The sequence below is a fragment of the Branchiostoma floridae genome, chromosome 16, assembly GCF_000003815.2.
Source record: "Branchiostoma floridae strain S238N-H82 chromosome 16, Bfl_VNyyK, whole genome shotgun sequence".
In the NCBI taxonomy this organism is placed as follows: Eukaryota; Metazoa; Chordata; class Leptocardii; order Amphioxiformes; family Branchiostomatidae; genus Branchiostoma; species Branchiostoma floridae.
In genome coordinates, this window is record NC_049994.1 from 7,401,744 (window position 1) to 7,427,657 (window position 25,914).

General features: G+C 43.2%; 1 protein-coding gene across 1 annotated transcript in view; it reads left to right on the top strand.

Moving 5' to 3' along the window:
* Positions 1-9,755: 9,755 nt before the first annotated feature.
* The window catches only part of LOC118432715 (collagen alpha-1(I) chain-like), a gene marked incomplete in the record, with an annotated part of 43,227 nt that continues 27,068 nt past the window's right edge, over positions 9,756-25,914 (top strand). The window contains 5 exon segments of the mRNA XM_035844327.1: positions 9,756-10,021; positions 23,235-23,453; positions 24,037-24,059; positions 24,540-24,593; positions 25,068-25,154. Coding sequence (XP_035700220.1) covers positions 9,943-10,021; positions 23,235-23,453; positions 24,037-24,059; positions 24,540-24,593; positions 25,068-25,154 — 462 coding nt within the window.

The window sequence follows — 25,914 nt, forward strand, 5'->3', positions numbered from 1 at the left end:
GTCAGCCGAAAACGGTCGCTTGTTCAATCAGACCTTTACACAGTGTGGTACAAAGGGCAGCAAGTATTAGTAGCAGGGTTTCCTTTTTTACAGGGAGGGGTTGCAAATCCTATCCATTATGAACGTATACTAAATGGACCAGTGTACCCTAAAGCTATAGTGCTGTGTTTGATCTCGAAGTAGATAAAACATACATGTAATGTCAGCCTTGTGATTGTACATGTATTAGGGAAAATATATTTGCTTCGTCTGTTCTTTATCTACCATCTTTATTTATTTATTTATTTATCTATTTTTGTTCCTGCCTCCTCGAACTCTTTTCTCTTTTTCCTATTCTAATCATATCTTTCTTCAGTCCTTTCTATATTTCATTTTAATTCATTTTTCCTTTTTTTCCGCTCTCCTTGTATCCATCTTTCCTTTCTTCATCCTTTCTTGCGTCCCCACTTCGTCTTATTCCAGAGGTATGTCAGAAAACCCGACTGGAAAGTTAATGTTACAATCTCACACCATGCATCTGCTCGGAGATGACGCAAGACGCATTCGTACAGTTTTCCAGTCAATGGGAAACTAAAGGTCAATGACCCCAAACTCTTGTCAAAAATAATTTCAATATCTATGGGAGAGAAGTGTAAGTACACTTAAATGAAAATTAAATTGAACATTTCTTCATTGATTATGCAAATTGCTACTCATTTGTATAATTCATATCTAATCACCTTCAATTCATCGTTACCTAGCTATGCAACAGTCACAGTGTAACAAGTGTGAAGTTCCTTTTATTATACTGTTACCCTTGTTGTGTTGTAAAGTTCTCAGAATGACCTCATATACATAATTGATAGATATGTAATATTCCTCTCTGAGTTCTGAGTGTTAAGTCATTTGTTCAGCCTTTTTTACTAAATCTATTTCATAATGAAGGCAATTTTTGTGGGGGGGGAGGGGGGTGGAGTCAACTTTTTGTATTCGCACGCTCGCATCGGTTTTGGGGTTCCCAGGGGATGTCATCCATATAATCCGATTTTAACAAATATAGAATGATAACGCTAGTTCACCTTTATGCGCAACTGTAACTTAGGATATCAAGTCAGGCGGAAGTTTCAAAATGCAATATTTTGAAAATAGGACGATTTGAAACCATCGTTCGTTGACTTCCCTAGATACCCCTTTAATCAACACAGCGGATATAGGTCACCCACGAATAAAGGTGAACTAGCGTTATAGCGGAAAGCCGTGTACTTGCAATCAACATATGACCGTGCGGAGCAAGTGAGGAAATATGCGAGACTGCCAGAAAACACTGCGATCTTTCACCCACAATCTGGAATATATAGGGCTTGAAGTAATTAAGATTTTCCGCATTCTCAGTGTCTGTCCGAATCTGAATGACCGTTGTGTGATGATCCATGACCACGTACGCCTGTAAGGCCATTTTGATTTGATTATATGGATGGCATTCTTTGGAAACCCCCATACTCGTGCGAGCGAACGAGAACAAAAAAGGTTTGACCAAAAAAAATCTGCCAGAAAGCCAGGGAGGCCAGGAAGGTTGTACAAATGCACAAACACACAGAGTACAGTATACCGAATAGGGCTGTGTACCTAAATACCCGTACCTGTACCGTACCTAAAAAATTGTTTAGGTACAGGTCCGGACCTAAACATCTGTGTACCTGTACCTGTACCTAAACAAATCACTATCAAACACTACTTTTTAAGACTGCTGGACAAGTAAATCCCGAATCAACAATGACAATGGTGATAATCTTGCAGTTGAAACATAAGAAAACTTGCAAAGAAGTTGTTTTGAGATTCAAATATGTAATTGCCCATACAAAGATGACAATTTATCACTAGAAAAGACAGTGAGCTACATGTTTAAGTTACATATACTTGGTTAAACTTTTTTAGGTACAGGTGCAGGTCCGGACCTGTACCTAAACCCGTGTACCTGTACCTGTACCTGTACCTGAAAAGTTGTTTAGGTACACAGCCCTAATACCGAACAATAAATTCTTAATTTTTGTTCTCTTTTTTTTCTTATTTGACCTTGGAATTGTCACTGGAATTCTATGACATTAGTATATGTTTTTTCTGTATAATTCGTTGTATAACTACGGCATATATTCGTACAGTTTACAGCTGCTTTGTACGATTTACAGTATGTTTGATTTTTATTTTATTTGATAATTATTTTTTTGCAAACGAAATTCATTAATTGATGCTTGTATGAATGTTATCCATATAATCAAACATGGCCTTGAACAAGGAAAATCTAATGGCCTACCGAGGTATCAGAAAATATGATGTAGAGAATGAAGTACATTCTATTTTAGGGTGTTCACTATACAAATATATATGCGCAAATCTCTCATAAGTATCATTCAACTGGACCATAATTATGTATGTTTAACAAAGGACGAAATATTGAATAACATTATGTAAACCAAAATGAACAACGTAATGGGAAAACTCTAAATTTGTTTATACAAATCCACAGACGAGAGACGAGACTCTGTAAATGTATTTATCCCATATTGGGTATGGATATGCGATAAAGGTCATTGTCATTCTATAACTACCTCTAGAATACAACGTGCATTTTCTGGCATTGTTCTCTTGTTGGTCGCTTACTTATTTCACCAATTGATATGCATAATGAAATCCGCTTTTGGTATCGAGTCGCTTCCAATGCGCTGTACTGAAGAAATATGAATACATTATCACGTAATACATCATATCTTTTTACTGGTGCAATGGTCAAGTTGGTAGAGTATTTGCCTTGGATTCAGTAGGTCGTGAGTTTGATCCCTGACTGAGTTAAAACCAAAGACTTTAAATATGGTACATGCTACAAAATGCACTTTCTTTAATTTAATAGCACTCAGCATTCGAAAAAGAGTATGGAAGTTGAACGCACACTACTACCAGTGGACTAGCCCCCTGCTGTAGTGATTCCACAAAGTTGTGTGGCACTGGGCTACTGGACGGAGATGGGCGCCGCCCTATGCACCATCTGGTGTGGGAAGTACTTCATCTAACAGACTATATATATAACCCAGAATCCAGAGTTAGCTTTCAGACTAAACTAGACATTTGCTATATCGTTTTAATAATTTTCATAATGTTTGTACCCTTTCAAGTTTCATGCTACCTGCAATTAACCCAAGGACAAGAATTTGCAATAAACTAAATTATAAACTAACATCATATCTAGAGCATTCCATCATAAAGTATATAATCTAGTATACTGGGTAGAAGATTTTTCTCTGCTGTCTGAAAGTGGAAACATTTGGCACGGGCGTCTGTCTGCGGCTTGGGGCGGCGGAAACCTTGTCAACTCGCCAGGGTTTGGAGGTGGGTGGTTACCATGGCGACCAGACATTTACCCCCGCCTAGGCGGTGTCGGATGTCGGTCTTTACTCAGGTGGTGCGGAGAGGGACCGGCCGGGGACATAGACACACACCGGGGCACTGTAGCCTCTATCAGGCCTCTTGACTGGCCGAGGACATAGATGCACACACCGGGGCACTGTAGCCTCTACCTAGCCTGGATACCAGGCCCCAACCACACGATAGATTTTTGAGATCGGGCTGGGGTCTGGTATCCAGGCTAGCCTCTACCAGGGTTTTAAGCATAGTGTGTCCAGAAGACGAGATATCAAACCAGGATGTTATGCTACAGTACTAAAGAAAGCAGCCAGGAGGCCCATGATTTGATCAATCCCTCATTTTACAAACGTCTACCGATGTACCAAATATAAAGATGCACCCACGACTTGTTTTGCGCTCTCGTACATAAACGCGCACACGCACACACACACACGCACACACACACACACACACACACACACAGACAGAGAGAGAGAGGGGGGGGAGGGAGACAGACACACATACAAACACAGACACACGGAGACAGACAGACACACACACACACACTGTTCCTCCGACTGGCATATATAGTGTGGCCAACTGCACGCAGCCCAAGAAGCCTGGTAGAGACTGCACATGTAGCGGACACCACGCCTCAGTGTCTCCGCACAATAAAACCGCACTGTTTATACCACCACACTTTTTAAATATCAAACGCCGTCTTCTTTTGTTAGTACTTGGCTTTGAACTGGAACCAAACCGCCGCCAAAGGAAACCCTCGACGCCTTCCTGGTCTCACCTCCAAAAACCATGGTCCCTCACAGCCCTAGTGTGATTCTCCTCTATCCTTCTGTCTGTTTCCAACTAAGGATGAAGTCTAGCCTGCCCTCGAGCAAAATACTAAAGACCTTTCAAATGCGCCTTTTAAAGTTTCCCCGCTTCGCCCAATCCAGAGCTATACGCCTTGTCTAGAACCAGATTAAGTTAGCAGGCACGGTTTCCTACAGAGCCAAACAGTGTCCCATAGAAGTGAAGGTTTTAAACAGATAAATGTCCCACAAAGGATGTGGAATCTGTTGAGTAAATAAACGTAGGAAGACAGAGGGTACGTTTTTGTAGTCCTTTTTTTCTGTGGAGACGGGGACATGTGGTTAACGCTGGCTATTCGGAAAGACTAACTGGGTATACAATAACAAGTGATATTTCTTTGCCAAAAAGCAGTTACTGAAGCAACTAGATATGATTTTAGAAACGGTCAGATATTTCAGATAGTATCCACTATGATGCGTTAGTGACGCTGACTTTCGCCATTTTGGCACCATCTTTCGTCAGAAACGTCTGACCGTTTCCAAGATCATATCCAGTTGCTTGAGTAACTGCTTTTTGGCATATCTTATTACATAGATGTCTAACCTTCATCAGCGATATTTGTGGCTAAACAGTCGCATTCCGAAGGGACTGTACAGAAATAAAAGAAAGCAATAAAAAAGAGATGTATGTGCCTTTTTGGCAGTGTTAGTTTATATCGATATTAAGTGTGAATTTAGTACTGCACTTTTTCAAGACATTTTTGTAGTGACCTTTGGCAAGGACAAGAAAAAAGCTTGAGACGTTTCAGCAAGAATTCCTTACCATGCGCTCCGGTCTCCAAAACTTGCTCTGTCAGCATACGGTTGCCATAGTGATGGTAGAAGTCAGAGAAATTCGGCCCTTCTCCCTCGTCCGCTGTTTGCATAGCCTTTTAGAATCACGACTACGACAGTGACATGTTCGTAACAACGGCATAGTTGTGAAGACGGCTAACACGGGAGCTGAAAAGCAAGCGTTTGTTTAGAAGCACCGTGGGACTGACAATGAATAAATGGATGAACACGGATTTCCATACAAACAACAAGTCACTCCTCTAAGGGCCACCACCCTCCTTGGTGAAATGGGACAAGAAAAGACAAACGAAGAATTGGAAATGAAGCGAAGAAAAACTGAATGAGCCATGAATCCCTACACACCTACACTTCTTTGGAAAAACTTGTATGGCTTCTTTCGGCCTTTGTCAGTCAGCAATACATAAATTCTTCAAATTTGCTTATCTTTATAGTTTATTAACTTGTTGGGCGCTAACACTTTGTAAACATTTGTAGTTGATGTTACCAAGGAGGTTAAAAATCAACCTTTTTTAACCTCCTTGATGTTACATAGGGATGGGTGGATGGGATCGTTTGAAAACTTCAGGTTTTATCAAAGTCGTGATTTCTTCAAGAATGTCTTGAAACGCATTAAAAAGTCTAGAAAGAATATATCCTCTTGTCTTTCTGTAAATCCATTTATATTCACTGGGATTCGCTGTGGAAGGGGCAAAGGAGGTTACCGCGTTGTTTTAAGTTTGCGGTTGAAACAAGTTTAGTGATGTATTTGTAATACTTTAAAAACGTTTACTCGCAAGAGCATGTCATAATAAAATTGAAAACCGAGTTAACATTAAAAACGACCGCAAACATGTGAAGATCTACAGTATCAACTCTGTGACATACGACTAGTGGTGGCGACGTGACCTCTGACCTATTCAGCAGCAGACCCTTGTAGAAAAGTTGGATGTCCTCCAAAACGTCTTGGCCCGGCGGAAAGTACTGCCAAGTCACAGACTAGTTTGTCTTGGCCTCTGTGTCTTGGAATGTAATCTCCAACTGGGCTGTAGGCCACAGCATATTAGCGATATTTTACTTCATTTCTGTTGTTCTTGGAGAGCTTATCATTGAAGGGAAACAACGCAGGCCGTTCCACAACTCACTCTTTATCAAAGATATCGTGTATTGATATTTCAATCTGTGAAAATACATTTTTCCCGACTACCCCCCCGCCCCCCCTTGCCAATTTAGAAATTACACTTTTGGCCTCAATCATAAAACACCAAAAGCATATGAAAGCGGCATTGTTGTTTCTGACACCGTTGCAAGCTATTAGTACCGATTCAGTCTTCAGACAAAGTCAAAGATCGGTTAACAGATGTCTGCATAGCATGACACACCAAGAACTTCAACGGAAGTCTGTAGTGCTCATTCCATACCTGGAAATGCAGTACGTGGGGAGGGGGGCATATGCAACACCGTTTATGTACATTTCATCGGGCAATTACTCACTCTTATGTCTCACCCACGCGCCTGTAATACGAGGCTAATTAAGACCTTCCTTGTTGTTTAGGATAATGATGTGGAAATACTCTAGTGATCACCCCCTGTGACCTACTGCAAGCCTAACAGTATTCTGGAACAAAGTCAAAAAGCCGTGAGCTGACACATTTCTTGAAGTCTACAAGCCGGGGCTTTACTAAATCCATCATCTTCAAAACATATTGTATTTCCAAAGCCTGGCCATATGATACTTTCATAGACAACACGTAGAAGGAACGAGTCCATGCCACTACTACTAGAGGTCGGCTGTGAGTTTTCTGCCAAACACGTTTAGGTCTTTCGGAACAGTATACATGTTGGATTTGCAGGAAATACCAAAATTGAGTAGAAATAGCACAAGATTTTAAAGAAAATGGCAAGAAGGCCTTGGAAGGACTAAGTATAGAAAAATGCCTTCAACACTCCATACCGAAAAGGCACAAGGTCCACGAATTTCAGAGATTTTATAATTGTGTACCGCAAAACGATATCTATCTTTCTCTCTCACTTTTCCCCTCACTCTATTTTAGATCTCTCTTCGTTTTCTCCTTTCTACCTTTCTTTCTCTCACCTTCTTTTCCCTCGCTCCATCTAAAGATATCCGAGAGTACAAATCTATTTCAGACATCTGCTTCAGATATAATATGACTAATATGATATGATTAAAGCCGTCTAGGTTTATGGTAAGGGTTTCCCCTTGACATTATACATGTACAGACATTTCAAACCGGTTCGGAAGAGTCGGTAATTCTTTCAGACTATTAAACAGAGGAAATAGTCTAGAACGATAGGGAAACGTGGGGAGGGGGGCGTCTATTGTGCTTTGTGTGTGTGAGTCGCGACAATGTGATATTTACCTTCCCTAGACAACGGTCACTCTGTCATCATTATCCACCCCAGGACGGCATACACAAATGTGCCGAATCTACCGCAGAATATCTTAGTTTAGCAACTCTACCTGGATACACATTTTCACTTATGATCCTTCAGCACATGTCCGCAGCCAGGATTTCTGGTTTATTGGGGGTAGATAATTACTTATTTTGGGGACAAATCAACCCCATGAAACGGCATTTTTGCGTTTTGGGGAGAATTTCAAACTAAGAAACAGAGATCTCTGACATGACTGTCAAGGGAGGATTCATTGACCATTCTTTTTGGGTGAATGTGTGAGTGTGTTTGGGGGGGTGCGTACACTGTTAATTTTCCTTGGGATATAAAAGTGAACAAAACGCCAACTTATAGGAAACATACATTTTCACTTCTATTGATATTGATAACATTGACATGAACGTGCTAGTTAACATTTGTTATCATTCTTCATAAGCATATTATAATGATGGCTGTCCTTTAAAACATTTTTACACTTTGTTATGAATTATATAATTCCTTCCTATAGATAACGACGTTTATATATAGGCACATATAACAGATGCAGCTCTAGATAGTGACTTCTTCATAGCTGTTATCCTTGTAGTGAAAGCGGCAAGAATAAAAGATACCTAATCCTATTCCCTTGGATCCCTGGGCGAAATCGAGCAATGTCCCCCCCCCCCCCCCCCCGACAAAATCATTGATTACTCAAGCGGTTTGACAAATGGTTTACATAGGAGTTTCCAAATAACACTTACAAAGTTAAGTCTGCAAGATCCGTGAAAAATATGTTTACCTGTGCTAAACAACACCCCCTCCCCCTCTTCCCAGCCTCAAAGCACAACTGAGGATGACATACACGCATACGCGTTATTTGCATACACGCATTACCATTATTTCAACTGTTTATTGGAAATGTTTATTGCGTACACAGTTCGAGATGGTGTTTGTGTGGGACTCCGAGAAATGTTTGTAAACAATTGAGAATCAATATCGATTATCAGCGATCTTTTCAAAAGATAAATGTAAATGCGCTGTTCTTTTATCTTTTCCCCCCTTCTAGTGGAGATGGATGCAAAACACACTATACTGATCCACAACTACTCTCACACAAGACTAAAAATAGTTGAAGACAATTGGACTTTTTCTGGCGCCAGCTAACTCATTCACCCGATTTGGTCAATTTCAGCTGTTCTTTCAATCCGGAAAAGGAGTCTTGAGCAGTGATGACCATTTTCAAAGCTAGCGCCCAGAGTCTGTACTTAAATGGTCCGAATCCCATGAGAAACAGTGGCCCCATCATACTGTAAAATATTCCCCGGCACCCCCCACCCGTTTGGCTGATGGACCTACAACTCGGTAAACCTCAGTCTCTGTCAGGCTGTTGCGAGAAAGAAAATTGTCAGTGGAGTTTTGGGCACTCTAGGGTAAAATTTAGGAAATGTATGATGATATCTTGCCCTCAGACTGATTCTCATGGCTTATTACGTATATTCACCTTTTTTTGTGCTAAGTTTTATTATCCAAAACCCCTTAGGAAAGGTCCTTGGATACAGAAAGCACCTCCCTCCCCTCACACACACATTTTGGTCCGACACATACTACAATAGTTCTGTGGTTTCACACCAGACTGGCTTGTTTGTACAGATGGGGACAGGAATAAATATTTCCTCGGCGCAAACGTTTAACCAAACTTCGCTTCTGTACCGTCCTTCCAAACGTGACAAGGCGCTAACAACCGTGACCCATGCGAGGGGTGGGGGGAGGGTGGGGTGTCTAGCTACCTTTCTTCTAAACTTGGCCGTTGCGCAGGTAGTTCGCTAGACCTCGGTGAAGAACAGACCAATGTCTGAGTAGGAAACCTGACCTAGTCTCTGTCCCAGCCCACCTTATTTGCATCCATAATGTCTTGAAGGTGTGCGGAGCTTTCCTTCCGCGGGGTCTGGAAATGCATTTGGAACTTGTGGGGATCGTTTCAAAACATCACGTTCATACAAACTGTTTCAAACTTTCTCCAAAGTCGTTTCCTGGTAGTCTTTATAACCACATCACCATACTACTTACGAATCATATTGTTATGAATGTTTTGTAGAGGGATTTATGTGCTTAAGAGGGTATAACTGCTTGAGTTTTTGTCTGAAACAAGTTGACAGGGGTACACCCGAAACTGAATATGTTTGAGAAAAAAGCTGGGTCTGATGGAACGCTCCCCTACGTCTGGAAGTGCCCGCCGCTTTCCATGTGTGCGATTGGAGGATCTTAATAAAGAAACACACAGGAGCGATCAATCAGGGGGCAGTGGCCAAACAGTATCAGCTTCCCGGGCTGCATTCCTGACGTGGGACAGACAATCGTACCCCCTCAAAAAGCAGCTCCCAACCGCTGGAGCTTCAGTCAAGCGCTGGGGAGCGCTCAGACCGGATCGTGTGTTAACACTGCCTTCTTCGGGGGTCTTCCACATATGCGGATACGCAGCAGATAATACGACCACCTAGATTTTACACGTCTGTAGGCTTGCAAGGCCGCAGTCATGTATAGCTTTGGTTGTAGATATTTTTTGCCGGTTTTATTACTAGTGCTGAGAACGCACGCCCAATTCGACGGAGATGGTGAGTCCTTTTTTTCTTCTTCTCCATACCTCTCGTTTATAGTGTACGAAGTGTAGCCGTTGTAAGAATGTGCTAACGAGTAGCCTAGATAGTTGTGTTGATGTGGTGTCAGATTAGTCCCGTTAGTGAGGCCGAGCGCATACTTTCTAGTGATGTGGGCGGGCTGATGGCTTCCTTGTACCGCAAGCCGACCCCTCTTGCTCCCATTCCAAGCAAGATAGATCGTTACACTCAGGAAGACCGCTAGTACCAACAGAGTTCCCATGCACACCGCGCGCCGCCAAACCGCAAAGTCCTTTTCTCATGGTAGCCCCTGCCAAAAAACCTTTCTCCTCTTCTACCACTTCTGGAACGAGTTTGCCTGCCAGGAAAGAAAAGGGATCTCCCGACTGGCTTTCGTCCACGATTTCCTCTCAAATTTGCTTTGGCAAGTTTCACAGCTGGAAATGCTTCTAAGATTATGTCTCTTTCAAGGTATCAAAGCTATATGAAAGAGGATCTAAACGGTATGAAAGAGTAGTTGAGATGTAAACTCCGTATCCTAAATTGTGTAGTGTGTATGGCGTTTTCTCGTGTGGTTATTTCACCCAGCTAAGCGGCTGGGCCGACGATATGCACCGCTAGACTAGTTACCCCGGTTCCGCCGTCCCTTCGCAGACTGTGGGGGCGGTCCAGGGAATTTCCTCCCGGCCTTGCTTCATCCTAGAACTAAACGTTTATCTGAAAAGTCTCTAGTTCTATAGTATCATAGCTCAGTCATAGTGTTAGTGTAGAATTTTGAACTCTCAGAGGCCTCGTCCCTTCGCTAGTACAGCGGCACTCTAGGGTGAAAATTATTATTATCCTATGAAGTAAACTGTCTTGGACTTTGAGAATTTTCTTATTGGCGTTGGTCAGTTTTTGGTTAAAGACGGTATTTCTTATGTTACGTCTTGATTATGAAGAAGTCTTGAGCTATAGTTGAAAGTTTTTTTAATAGTTTCTTAGTTGTTTTTCCTCCACCATAGTTCACCACTGTCTTTTACCACTGGCCACAGCTGGTAGACATTTCCTATCGGTTCTGTTGGTTGAATGTTTTTCTTAGTGTCCCACATGCTGGTTTGGGATTCTTTCCCTTCTTTCTCGCGTTTCCCACGACTTAGGCAAAAAAACTAGTTCGCGTGGCGAACACTGTAAGCACCGTTACCCTACTTAAGTGGTGATAAGACGGCAAATGTCTCAGATAAGAATGAGAAGGCATTCTTTTCTTCGGCGAAAGTTGTTGAAAGCACATCAGTCTCAGGCGGTAAACACGCACCGCGGATTGATAGTATTTCAGTCAGCCTGTGAACAATCTTGGTTGTGCGGTTTAGAAAGAATTCGCGAAGAGAAAAATGAGGTCCTGTTCAGTGTTTAATGGGTATTTGGCGTCAGTGGAGTCCCCCTGGCTCAATCTTGGTGATTTTTCTTGGCCCTTCCCCAGCGCAGAAACCCGCTCGCCATATGGTAACCTGGCATTTCATCTTGGGTAATTCTTCAAATTCTTGTGTAGGTCTCATAAGTGACCCTTGGTAGGCCTACGACCTAGGAATATGGTAACCACATGGGACTGATTCGATCCAGACGGGAGGAAAGACCCCGGCAACATGTGCACAAAGTTCCCAAATTCCTTTGCATCCTGAAGATCTTTCCTGCGTGACAGAAGCTGTGGCCTTGTGGCTTGGCGCGTAGCTGTTTTTTTTTTCATGGCCCCTTGTAACTTGGTACGGTGTCCTAGTGAGTTCTTGGCGGGGAGTCAGGGCGACACCACCGCCACGGTCTTCGTGAAACCATACCCTTTCTCTAAATATTGGCCCGACCACATGGTGTGCTCTAGATTAGGTAGAATGTGTCCCTAATTCAGACAAATGTACTCTAGCATGAAGACAACCTGGGCCCTTTAGGAAAGGCATTGATCCTGTCAGCTTTTATATTTGCCGTTGTACGAAGTTATGAGAAGACTTAAGTCACTAAACGTTGCTATTTGTTAGAACCCAACGCATCAGTAGTATGTATAAATAGATTTTGATCGTTGCTAAGCTTACTGTACTGGAAATGAGAAGATTGAATCATCTAGTCTTTGAATCGCTAGGATATGGGGCCTTACCACCCTTAATTGCAATGTGTACTAGTATGCTGTAGTAAAACTCAAGATAAATGTTTGTACTGTATTAATTGTATGGTTCCGCTAAAATATGGTAGAGGATTTCCCCATTACGTAAGGTCAGCCATCGCTCCTTTGCAAAGCTTTTTATAATTTAGATCTATGGCTTATTTCATATTGTGAAAAAACATCTCCCCTTGACTTCAAATGGTTTGTCCCTCTTTATCAACCTGGCGGTACGCCCACATCTCGTAACGACGCTTGTGATTGGTCGTTTCGTTTGTCCCCGCCCTCTTTTGCTCTGTGGTATTCAATCCGTTCCTCGTTGTGACAAGTTCAGGCTGACAATGTCAAACCAGCCCAGCAGGACATTGCGGTTGTCTGTCTGTGTAACCCCTTGGTTGTGACATGTTGATGGCCCGATGACACCTTGGCTTGCGCCTTGTCTAGACACCAGATGAGACAGAAATACTTGAAACTTTCCTTTCTCAGCAATTGCTTTCACTTAGATCCCAGTGTCTTCATTCCAAAACTGACTTTTCCATTTCTTACGAAGACGGTCACAGTGTCTTTTAAATGAGAAATATCAAAGCAATTTCGCCTCTGTGGCTACTGAAAACAGTAACGTTTCATTTTGTTTTGTCTTGTTTTTTAGGCAGTTTTATGTGGGTTTTTTACTTCTTATTTCAAGACATAAACGTCCTGTGTTGCTATCCCCTAGAGTGCTGGAATTTACGTATCTCATTACTGTATTACAGCCTTTGTAAATATTTGGGCTCAATCGTGACCAAGTCCAGAGGACGATCTATTTGCTTATCTTGATTTAGTCGGGTTTCATCCTAATGAAAAATTTGTTCGGCATTTTAAGCGCAGTCAATGTGTTGTCAAGTAGTTGTAGGGTAGGCTTGATGCATGACTGTTTCTAGGGCCTAAACCGGCCAGGTCGTCGGCTCCAGGGCTAACATCAATATGCCTCTAAGGAATATTACCATAGATTCAAGGGGACATTTCCTTCGGGGCATATTTCCTTGCTCGCTTTGGAGCCGAGGAGCTGGCATACTGAGGACCTAGGAATAGTATGGCATTCAGGTCATTGTCTCTCCTCTGTTTCCAGTGCCTGCACAAGCCAGGGAATTTTACCACAGACCCCCTAAACTCTGGGGGGCCTGTTGTAGAATTGCCATGGAGGCATGTTGACCCTAGAGCATTAGAGTTTGCTTGTGCGGGCCCTGGAAACCGTTTGGTGGCATCCAGGCTAATTGCTAGTCCGTGTGTCCCTCTTTGTTCCAATTCCCCACTTCGTACTGCACACAAACATGTGGAAATGATAGACGCTGAGGACATTCCGTGTCTGCTAGGTCCGTTAGTCACTCTTCCTCTAGTATTACCACGACTCGACTGACAAGGGGCAGAGGCGGTCAGGTCTTGGCACCGCATCCAAACGAACATCTGAAATCTATCCGGTGTCCAGCCACAAGCTGTGCTTGCGGCTTTGAGTTCCTTAGGTGAATCAGTTAGACAAAATAGATCTTTGTCTGGCTGGCCTCACCGGTAACCTCCGTGGAAATCAATCGGTGACCTTTTTTTCCAGTACACAGTCAGTCTGGGTAACACATCTGAAAGTGATCGCAGTGATGGTCTCATGGCTCTTAAATTGACCTGAGTTTTATTCCCTCCAGTCTTTGAACCTGCACTTTAGGCCATGGGGGTATTGAACTTCTTATAGAAGCAGTTATTCTCATTAACTCACTTTAGCCCCGTGGTAAAGACCTTGAACAGCTGAAAACTTAAAAACTTCCCACAAACCATTTCCATTTGGTCTGCTAGCCCGTCCAGTTTTCTATTAGACTGCAGTAACTAGAAAGACCGTCTGCAAAGTTGAAGGCTAACTCAAAAGATACCAGGCTCCACGGGTAGCTGAAAAAATAGTTATAATTGGCCAATTCGCAAACTGTTGTCCTTGGCCGGCTAAGTTCTCTGGCATATTCATTCTTGTCCATTTTACCCACTTTGTAGCGTCCTGTGGAGCCTGGTAGAGGCTATGGGTAGGGTTTTGGCCCTCTTAATTCTAAACACTTATAGCCGACTCTGTGAGATTGCTTATTATGCCATAGGTCTCACGCTTGGCACATATACAGCGTTAATTTTGTAAGATTTGGTGACATTTGGTTGCGCTTTAATGTCCTATTTCTTTGTCTTCCTTGGCAAGAGTTGCGTGCCCTGAATCCTGACGACTAGACAGAATGATAGGAAACAGACGGGTGTGTGTCAGGCTGTCAGAACAGCGTAACTTCACCACTAGAATCAACAGCCAACGTGTCCATCACCCGTGCCCTTCCGCCCTCAGGTCTCGGAAGTTCACGTCCAGCTGGGCGAGAATCTCGCGACTCGTTCCTAACCTTAATAGCTCTCCTTCCCAGGGCAGTGTGTCACGTCTACTCCAGACGATGCGGTCGGGATGGATGCCAACTCAACGTTTCTTTCTTAGACTCCTGCTGTTTCGAGTGTGTCCAGACATATCAGATCGTGCTAGTCTGTATCAACCGTGCTTAAACCGAGCTTATTTCGTCATGTGACACCGTTTGATAGGCTTTAAAAGCTGCCACATGCCAAAGCACTTATCTACTGAGATAATCTGTTGCGTTCTATTATATCTAATCCACCGGCTCTCTAAAAGTGAAAGATGACCGCATTCTTTTCTTCATCAACTCCGTCTCTTCACTTTCTCTTCTCATCTGTTCGCCATTTTCTAATCGTCCCACTCTCATCTCTCCATTTATCATTCTCGAACATCTTTCTTTAATCGTCTGCTCCGCCCTCCGATCTCTGGTTTCAATTTTTCCGATCATGACTCGGTACCTGCTTACTGTCCTGGCGAGCTTGTTGTTTTTCGATACGGTACAAAACAACGTCTGGATAGCGTGTGAACCACAAAGGTTGACAGTAATATTGGCCGATAAGTTGCACCGCAATCTTGATCGTTTGGGTCTTCAAAAAGGCCCGCCAGGTATGCATAGTTAACGGCACTGATAGGCGATACTGATACTGCACTAGGCGAGTGTTGCCCCCTTTTCCATTGAGGCTAGAAGTCCGAAGGACAAGTGAACAGTAGATTTGGACGTTTAGGTAACGATCCTTTTCTGTTAGCTACGTTTGTTTTACGTCTGGATGTGTGGCTTTCATACTATCAAACTGAAATGCCTTGCACGATCAAATAGCCCCTATGCCAGACCCCGACCAAACCTCAGTTAGTCAGTAGTGGTCTAACTTATTTCGCTTTCTAGAGCCGAGGAGATGATTGTCTTTGTAGGCCCTGGAAGCATGGCAGACAGTGAATGGGAACGGGTATCCCGCGGGATATTTCTTCTGGTAGATTTTGGCAGGATTTTGTGGCCCGAGGGAGTCCAAACGGGCCAAGGCCAGTGACCCCATGTGCAGTGTTGTCTCTAGACTTCTATCTAGACTTCTATCTAGTCTCAAATCCCAGATACAACAGGACGACGATATACTTATATCGTATTAAGTTAACTGTCTAATGTTGGCCCTGGTGATCCCAGAATTTCTAGGCTTCTTACGAACTCAGCTTTCTTTTAGAAAATAGAAGACTGCATGCGTAGGTCGGATGGAGAAGTCGTATTTTTTTCGTAACCTTCTTCGGAAAACATCCCCTGCTTTCCAAAAGAGGGACAAAAGAGGAACAGTTTAGCAAGAAGTTAACGGTCTTAATACAGTCCAACTTTTGTTTGAAATTTGGAAATGAAGAGTGGACCTCACAACGACAATTCGAAATGGTAACAGTCTAACTAGCAAAAGATAAAGGTTCTTTTTGTTCGTGAGGCCGTAGAGGTTGCCCCAGCTGGACCGGCGTTTGCATGCAGCGGCATTTCAACTTGTCAGCAACACATAGGGTCGTGTTTACCGCAGGAGATCTGTTCCCGTCAGATCTCTACACCAAGATAGAGGGAGGAGGATTTGGAGGAGGCATTGTTAGAGGAGAAACTGTTTATTTATAATGGCGTGTTGAGCTGACAGGGCAAATTCCCTCCGCCTGGTTTCACAGTTAGAAGAGTCTCCTTTCAGGTTTTGAGACAGGGCCTGTATTGTACTGGGGTGAGGGGGCATGGGCTGTGTGTGATTTGTTTGACACGCACACACGACTCCCTTTGTAGAATCCACGATACAGCCGTGAAATCGGTTGAAAAGGAGAAGATGCGTGACCAATTCAATGCATGAAAAGGGTTCCATCTACCTAGCCCAGCTCCTCGGCTTCAAGGCAAACATGCCCCAAGGAAATTTCGCACAATTGCCGTACGATTGTCGCACGACAGGAAACTTGTGGAAAGTGTTTCAATCTTGTTCTCGGGAAGGTCGTCTTGATTTTGTAACAGCCAGCTTGAAAATCATACGACGAATAGTACCCCCTTTCCATTTGGACGGCGCTCTCGCCGCGCTCTCTTTGCGACCTAAAATTTGACAGATCGCTCTACGAATGGTATAGAAAAAAGAACTAAAATTTTTACAATTTGTGTGTTTCGTTGTCCTCTCAGTCACACTTTTGCATGCTTTATGATATACCCAGTATGAAATCAAATGTTACACATGTACTACTACTATATAGGTCGCAGTGAGAGCGCATCGCGATCGCCGTCTCGTGGAAAGGGGGCCTAGCTACGATAGACCTTCCCCGGTAGCAACACTGGCTTAGCCCGCTTATCTGTCCCTCTCAACACCACGTTCCTTATCTGTATCCCAGCACTTGAAGTGTTAGTGAATTCTGATAGACTATAAACTGAGCGACACCGTAATCATTTGCCAGGGGTGAAAGTACCGCATTTATTCGCTCCATTAAACCGATTTAGTTACCTTTGTGTAGGTTTTAGCAGGTGTGGTTGACGTGTCAAAACCGACACAAAATAACAACTAGCGATTAGATAGGAACAATGTCTTTCTTTGTTCGCAACAACACTCCCATTTCAGCGACCCTGTAGAAGATTGAGTGTTTGTGGTGGTTTTGAATTTCGCGTTTGAAACTGCTTTGTATGCTTTTACTGGTATCTTTCTGAAGGTATATCTCAAGCTCTCTGTCTCTATGTCTGTGGCCTTGTAACGTTCGCAGCCGTGCTTGCACGTCAGGGCACGTCAGGGCATACCAACACTTCCGAAACGTTTGATACGTGAGAGGACGGCAAATTAGTGCGCTTAGTGTGGTTTGTAAGATTATATGGGTTATAATTAGGAGGTGGCGCTGGAATCCTGCCCGGACTGTTTACGTCTGGGTTTGTTTACACAGGCGAGCCGACAAATATTAGTCCGCGCGAAGTATATTTATCATTTAGAGTACAGTATAGCCTACTTTGTTTGTTATATAATGTTGTCTAGAGGTTCAAGTTTCCTGTCAGAGAAAGAATCTGCCTAAAGATGTCAGAAATTCGCGGGACTCGGAAATTGCTCGAGGGCACTACTGGGGCCGTTTCAGACGACTAAACATGGGAAGCCATGACGGAAATTTCAGATTGGGCCTCAGCCGAAATTCTACTCATTCCATACGATTTGCTAGCGCCAAACACTGAAATAACAAGGGTTTAGCCTTCCATTTGTAAGTAGGTAGTAACAGTAGTTCAGAAACTATTGTCAACTATCCAATGGCAACCATACATATTAGTCTAGACATACTCTGTGTGACACACGCTTGCGGTTTCCCCGGTCCACCCTACAGCTGTGCTTGTCCCCTCTTTCAACCTCCTTGTTAAAACTCATACAAGCGTCATAACAAAGATAAGGTTTAAAGGTCACAGATTATCTACAAGCCGAGAGTCATGTCCTGCTGGGCAATACGTGTTGTTAGAAGACTCTAGTAGTTGTGCTAGAACACAGGCGAGGAATGTTTTAGCTTTGCAGGGAAAAAACGACTTGGTTGACCTCATTATACAGATTTTGTTTAGTCTCCCGTTTATTTTGGCCCTACATTTGATTTGAAAATGCATAGGCCCCTTCGGTGATCCGTCTATTGGCCAGTTGCGTCTTCTATAAACTTAGCTTAGAGTACAGAAAAGCGTTGTGTCCGTCCTCTGTCTGGAATTCATCCCTCCACAGTTTCCGTCCGTTCTTGCGCCATTTTGTGCTAATTGGGGACGAACCATTAATACCATGGGTCAGGACATGACTAAGGGAATGTCCAGTAACATCCTTGAGTCTTGAAAAGGAAATGCGACTACCCCATGTCTACCGTTTTGTAGGAATTTCGAAATGGACGATGAAAAATGTACTATCCCCTTTATCATGACACACGGAAATCTCGTACAGCGTTGATCTCGTACCCAGGGATTCTAAATCACTCGTCCCCAAGATCATTACCACTTAAGACATGACAAAAAGAAAGGGCTCGTTTCACCTCTGACCTTTCAGCCACAGCTGACTCTCGGCACTGAATCCATTAGTCTATGTGGATGTCAACGTCTTGGCAAAAAAATGACGTTTCCAGGGCCAACCCAAACAAACATCACCGATAGGAAAGATTTGAATCGTTCCCAAGGCAGCAGGATTACATTAGCAAGCGTGGGAGGACAGACCAGGGCCTTCTGTGCCATTATTTCAATTACTTGAAGGTTTGGGATATATGATCAACCCGGTGGGTTGTCAGACATCGGTATTTTGTAGATTAGGGGTACGTGTACGTTGTTTTGGGGGTAATTTTGAACTCTGTAGGGAGTAGTCTGGAATCCAGGCCATTCAAATTCTCAGTTCCAGGGCCAACATTTTCTCCTTAGTAGCTAGCCTAGCCTCGATAGCAGACTCCCTGGGGCGTTTTTCCCGTCTTTTTTTCGACTCATAATATACTTACTCGCCATTTCTTTTTGTACTGGGTCGCTTGACCATTGGCCCTGGCAACAGTCTTTCTTCGAGTTTAGAAGGAAGAAGTCGGGACACAGTAGAAATCGCTTATGTGGCTGTACAAATATTTAGTAGGAAATGAGTCCTAGAGTGATCTGTAAATAAGCGTAAACTTAAACAACAGCTTTCCTGAATAATCTAGTTAAACAGGGACCATAAAACTTTCTTTCAGAGCAACTCTTTCAGTGCCTGTACCTCGGCTCTAGGGCCAACATCCTTAGGAAATGTACAATAGGACCTGTGGTAAAATTTTACTGGGTGCATGTTGGCACTTGAGCCAAATAGCTAGCCTTTGTAGACCCTGGAAGCAGTTCGGTACCCAGTCAACCGTACAGCTGGAACTTTTCTTTAGAACGACATTTTTTCTCAGTAACTCTGACATAACCCTAACGTGCACAGCTGTGGCATTGCCGGACCATTAATGTTCTGAACGTGCATGTCAGACAGGCACACAGACAGATAGACAGACAGGTTTTCACATTAAAGAGACCTGAACGGGAGAACACTAAACCTTTGAACACTTGGAATTCTGGTTACGTAACGAACAGGTGATGACTGGGGTGTCGTAGGTGGTAGTCTAAGACTTTCCTGAGCGTCTCAGACAGCCGGCATACCTTCTTGCAACTCTAGAGCACTCTCAGGAAACCGGTCCGTCTTGGTCTGCATGCTTACGTGTGGCTCCCAAGGACAAAGTCTTGTAAACATGTGTAGCCTCGTCACTCAGGCTTCTGATGAAGCGAGACCGTTTGGATAACGCCTTAGCCTCGGTATAAAGGAATCTTAAGTGTGGTGTACATATACATTCTTGATTTGCACGAATTAAGTCCACGCAGATCCTTCAGAAAACAGACTACGTAGCAACCAGTCTCTTGTAAATTTTACTTGTAATTGAACGACCTTGATAGTGGACTAAGAAGAATTCAAGACATCCGCTGGCAACAAGAAGTTCTGATTCTTAAGCCGATTTTCCTTCCACCCTAATAACGTTTAGTAGATCATATTGTCTAAGCATATACAGCAAAACTGAATTCATCCCACAAACATTGCAAAGCCTGTTGTAGTTATTGTTGTTGTTCACATTACAGTGGACCTCAGCAAGTTTTCTTACTGTTTCTTAGGAGGGTATATTTTGCAGGGAGAGGTTTCTAGCACTTCCTCAAATACCGGACTTCAATTAAACTTCCTTTCCAATATTACGGGTACAACCCCAACCGTACTGCAACGATTTAGAAGGTTTAAAGAATTCGCCCGTTAACATTGCTAAAAGGTTACGTCGACTTTTTCCGTCCCAGACCTGAGAGAATCTCTCAAGAATTTTAAGGCGACAAACTTTATGGGGAGATTATCTTATCTTTAAGACGTGAAAATAAATCGTGACCTTAACTAAAGATTGGAATGTAAATCTTGACAGAACCTCCAGGAAGCTTGTGTAATGTCAGATCACGGACACATGTTTGATTGTCGGAATTCTTCGCGTTGAACTTGAAAGAGATACCCTACTACGGTAAAATTTAAAAAGGCTAGCACCCAGGCTATAAACGGAGAGAGTCAGTATGGTATAAGAGCCGATATCCTTTTTGCATTATAAAGTTTGTATAACCTGCCCTTACCGTTGCATACCAGCTTTGCTAGCCTAGACGCCAGACTGTTTCCAGGGCTCAACAAGCAAAGTCCCCGGGCCAACTTTCCCTTCAGGAAATTCTACAACCGGCCCCAGTGTTAGACTATTGTTATGGGTCTAACTAGGGGAAATGTTCTAAAATTTCATGTGTGGGCCCTGGAAACAGTCTGGCATCCAGGCTACAGCTTTGCCTAGAATGTATTTTTCTCTAGCTTTGCCAGGCGGAAAATCCCACGTTAGTTATATTGTCGTGCTAGCTGCTCACAATATTGTCGTATCATTCCTGTGGGTATAGGGTAGAATTGTGCAGTCTTCACACCGAAGAGGCGGTTGGTTCCGTCACAGCCTTCTTGAAAATCCCAGTGTAAAAATCCCAAACCGTACCGCGAGCGACCTGCGACCCCGCCATTACCAAGCACACGGACCCTGTAGCTAAGCAACGATTTGACAATAAGGATGAGAACTGGGTCGAACTGGGCCTCGGAATCCCATCTACAAGTCACCATTCATTCCTTCAAGACAGAGTAAACAAAGAAAACCTTCAGCGTTAAGAACCCCAGTGATGAATAGACTCAGTTGGAAATTGCCGCGTGGAGCGAGTCACTTCTATTTTCTTCTGCACGGTACAGTGTGTCTATTGACAGAGAAATAGGGAGTTCTGGGTGCTACCTTTCAAAAAAGAAACCATTTGTGTTCGAGTCCTATACGCAAACGTTAACCACATCTCTTTATTTCTACTCTATGATTATCGATGGTAAAACTGTGACACGGTTAATTAGATCTATTTTGTAAAGAAAATACAACAAGAACATTGACGTTTTTTTTCACCCCCAGTCCCACAATCAATGTGGAAATGGGTCGTTAGTTTTGTTGTGTAGGGTTTGTAGAATGGCGCCTCAGATGATAATTGTAGATCCTGAGAGAGGGGTGTAAATGCGTTGACAACTCAGATTTATTTGTTCTTCATTTCTGCAGTGAACGATAGATTGCTGTATGTGTGTGTGTAGGGATTGATTAGATAGCCCTCGGGGAGTCCTGTGGTAATGGACCACACACACATCACGCCCAGAAATGCATACGTTAGCTTTTTTTCAACAGATGATAGCTGGTATGTTTGTGTTCACTGCCCCCCTCCCCAGTGCAAGTTTGCAAGACCACCAGAGAGACTCGTTTTTGAACTTGTGTCAGACCCAAGGTCTTGTATTCATCTCTGTGCCTGTGATTCTAGTTACCTTCTCAGCGCGAAGCGCTGTCTAAGGAGTTTGTGTATTTGTACAGATGTTCTTGTAAAGCGCCTTTGACCGAGCGAAGTTGTCCCCAAAGATCGTCTTTTGCCTTGATAAGAACAAAGCGCAAAAACAGCCCCGACTTTTCCCGAAGGCCGAGCTGCCCGTGTGGAGAATATAGCTGTTGATCGGTGGTTGAAAATTCGTCTAAAACAATCGTCTGTCGTGTTAGAATATTAATACTTCTGCAGTTCATAGTCCTCAATGTTTGTTACTATCATCTTTTTGAAGATGAAAAACCGGGTACAGGTAAAACCAAGGAGGTTTTATAAAAAGAGCGACCGTAAAGACTTAAGACTAAAAGAGAGAAAAACAGAAAAAGGGAAATCTCTGCGGTTGTTTTATTTTAGCGTTTTTCACTGTGACGTCTTTGACGCGAACGTAAAACCCACCGCGAACATTTCCCCTTCTACGGTAAAACCCTGCAGTGCAGCTTCGAAATTCAACCTCGAACTTGAAACCATCGCAAATATATCCCATTTTACGGTATGCCCAGGTTATCTGGTTCACATCACCTGTCGTTTTCAACTGATCTGGAAAATCAGTTAACCCCCAAGCGGGCCTCGAAAAGCTCACAATCGGCGCGAGTTAAGTTGTCCCTCGGGTACTAGAAACAACTTTTTGATCCATCAAAAATCCGACTGGAAAAGTCATTAGTGTCTCTTGTCTTTCACTCAGGTCTTCGCTCACAAAGGGCGGTTTGACTATTATCATTGGGAGAAATCCTAGCCCCACTTATTGTCTCTCAGGTTATTTTCTTACCGTCTCAATCTGAATTTCTCTTTTTATTTTTTGGCGACGCTGTCAGGAAGCGAGCCCCATTATTCCCAATGTGAAACACGCTTCTTGTATGCGCCTGGCCTCACTTCGATCATTTCATACATTGCAACTAGAGTTATTTCAGTTACATAAGTTTGGTTGTAGAAAGGGAATGTCTTTTGTTATTAATCTGGTATCCAACCATGAACGCTTCTAAACGTAACGGCCACTCTACTGAAGTAACCGTTGGTTGGATGTGATCTCCAAACAGATGTAAGATCCTGCTCCGTGTATTTTGTATATTTGCAAACTGTTTCTAATAGTGCATGTTTCCACAATTCACAAAATTGCCGAGAATGAGCAGGATTCTTGCATCTGCTTGGAGATCCGGGAAGCTACATAAGGTTGGATACCTACTTCCGTACAATATTATGATGACTTGACTTGATATTTATGACATGACCAGGGCTTGTATATTCTCGGCTTCGCCTCTAACTTGCTTTTCTGCCTTGTTGCTTTGCTTTCCTTCTGCAGACCTAACGGCCTTCAAATTAACATGTGAGGACGAGAACAAAGTCACGCATTTCAACAACGACATCTGGAAAAAGGATAGGTGCACAACATGCGTCTGCGATAGAGGGAATATCATCTGCAGTGAGATAGTGTGTGATGAACAGATACGGGACCCCAACTGTAAGTCATGGGAGACCCCCCTGACTGAGTGCTGCCCCATCTGCACAGACGGTGACATAGGTAGGTACACATACTGGTCAGGTGGGGGCCTGCATGGGGGAGGATCGGACAACGCCTGAGGCTCGCATGGGGGCGGTTCAGGAAACGCTTGGCGGCAGATCAATAAGCATCAACCACGCATTATGCTTCTTTAAAGACGATTGCGGCCATCTTGCTACGAATTGGGGGGATAAAAAAGTTTAAGCTCAAGAATCATGGTAAAAAATTGCCTTCCTTTTATGGAATATGGGCATGCAATGGGGTCTTGTGAAAAGGGGAATGTGGGTCTTGTGACTATTGCAAAGCACGAAGGGGAGGGGGTGACGGACAAATCTGTAACGTGCCAAGCTAAGAAGCTTTCACCGCTGCATTTTCTTAAACTTTTCTTATAAAAGCGATTTCTCTACCTGAGAAACTGACGGTTATTTGACCCACTTGTAACTTATGAGTTTTTGAATGTATTGTTAACTGTCTCGTTTGGGACATTGTCACTAAATCCAGTGGACAACACGAGAGTTAGTATCCCAATGACTTGTACTTGTTGAAGTACTGCTATTGCACGTTTGTTCTCTACTGACTTTTGTTGTTTCTCTTTTCCCACCAGTGAAATTCGGTCAACCAGGAAGAGTGAGTTTTTTTTCTTTTGTTCAACTGTTTTACACATGTATACAAATCTATTGACACGACAAACGTTCCATAATTCATATTACACTTCATTTATTTATGAATATTTTGTATAGCCCCATATCTTACTGGGACCTTACTAAAAGTTTTCCCTACGTGAGCCATAAATTTCTGATGTGATAACACCCTGATAGCATTTAACGAATATGCAAATTACAGACGATTTGAATGTTGGCTTTACCATAATACTACAGTGTTAGTAAGAGACAAGTAGTATGAGAGCCCCGGTTAACCATAGCTAATTAGTACAGCACTCACCCTCAGATTCCAGATTATATTTTGATGTAGAACTAAGCGTTATGAAAAAAAGAAAAAAACCGTGTAATCGCTATAAGAAAGAGCTATCAACTTAATGGAGGCTAGCGACACCAGATGAAAATGTTTTGCAGGGCTAACACTATACTACTTCTCTGTCACCTGTAGGGTAGCAAGGGAGAGCCTGGTAACGCACTGGTCGACGGCGAGGGATACGCTGGCGTAAGTCAATCATTTATATCAGCGTGTTACCTTTGAACTTCATTCAGTACAGTGTTAAGGAAGGAAACCGCATTTTGTAGAGACGTATAATTTTTGGAAGCGACCCTATCAACAATATGAAATACAATGAAATTTTTATTGTCAGACCACTTCTTGAAATCCTTATTAATTACTAATAACGACTTTAAACCGTATCTGTAAAACATGACGTTTTTCTCTGTGTCTTGACAAGAATCGTATGTTTGTTTGATATAAGCATACGGTTCTAATAGAGAAGTTGTATGTGATATCTTGAAATGTTCAGAGTGATTTAATTTTTCTGAAGTGCGTCAAACTTTCCAATCCAGTACCATTCGGTCGCACATCATTTCCACCAACAAAATTCAATGAAAACCCCTTTGTGAGACTCCGTTCCCGCGAAAAGCTTAAGAGTAAGCTTAAATAAACGAATTATATTTTATTTTTTTCGTGCAGTTGCAAGGCCCACCCGGACCCCCTGGACCCCCGGGCGAACTTGGACCCTCCGGTCTCCCCGGTTCCCGCGGACCCCCCGGAGCCCGGGTAAGAACGACGCTCTTTTCCTCATACGTCATCGTTTTAACCTACCAAAGTGTATTTTCCTTCAAGCCAGCTGTCTTTGCGAGCACAACACCAGCACCGTACGACTTTCATCCGGGCTTTTTGTCTGAGCCCCCTGGTCCAGACTTTATTTGTTTATATACAATGTCGTCCCCTTTGTATCCGAGCAGACAGAGGTTAAACTCAAGAGGGTTGGGGCAGCACACGATCACATACAATATTGGGCAGAACAATAGCAGGAGTAGTACCTTACGGTAATTTGAAATGTAAAGTAAAAGGACTTCTTAACGGATTATTTTGTCTTGGGCGACTTTCGGCATCGAATGAGCACCTCCATGACCTAGTAAGCGTTAGTGAGTCAAGTCACGAATTATCAGTAACGTTATCTGCAGTGGAGAGATGTATTTTGTATATATCGAGAGTTGAGTTACAATTTTATAGTCTATCCGGACATTGTTAGTAGCCAACGTTGCCGTGAATACGCACGGAAGCCGTTGTGCCCCTCTCCCATGCAGTCTACTGTCCAACTTGTCTACACATTCTCTGTAATCCCCAACCCCTCTTACGACGGGACCCTGTCGGTTTACCCCAACAAAAAGCTGCGTTTGTTGGCGAAACGCTAAACCCGTCACAGGTAGTTTGAGTGCCAGTCAGGGCCTGAGATTCCCCACATGAGAGGGGATAAAACACAGGGGGGGGGAGACAGTTTAAAAGGGCCGCCTCCTCCGAACTTTGAACTCCC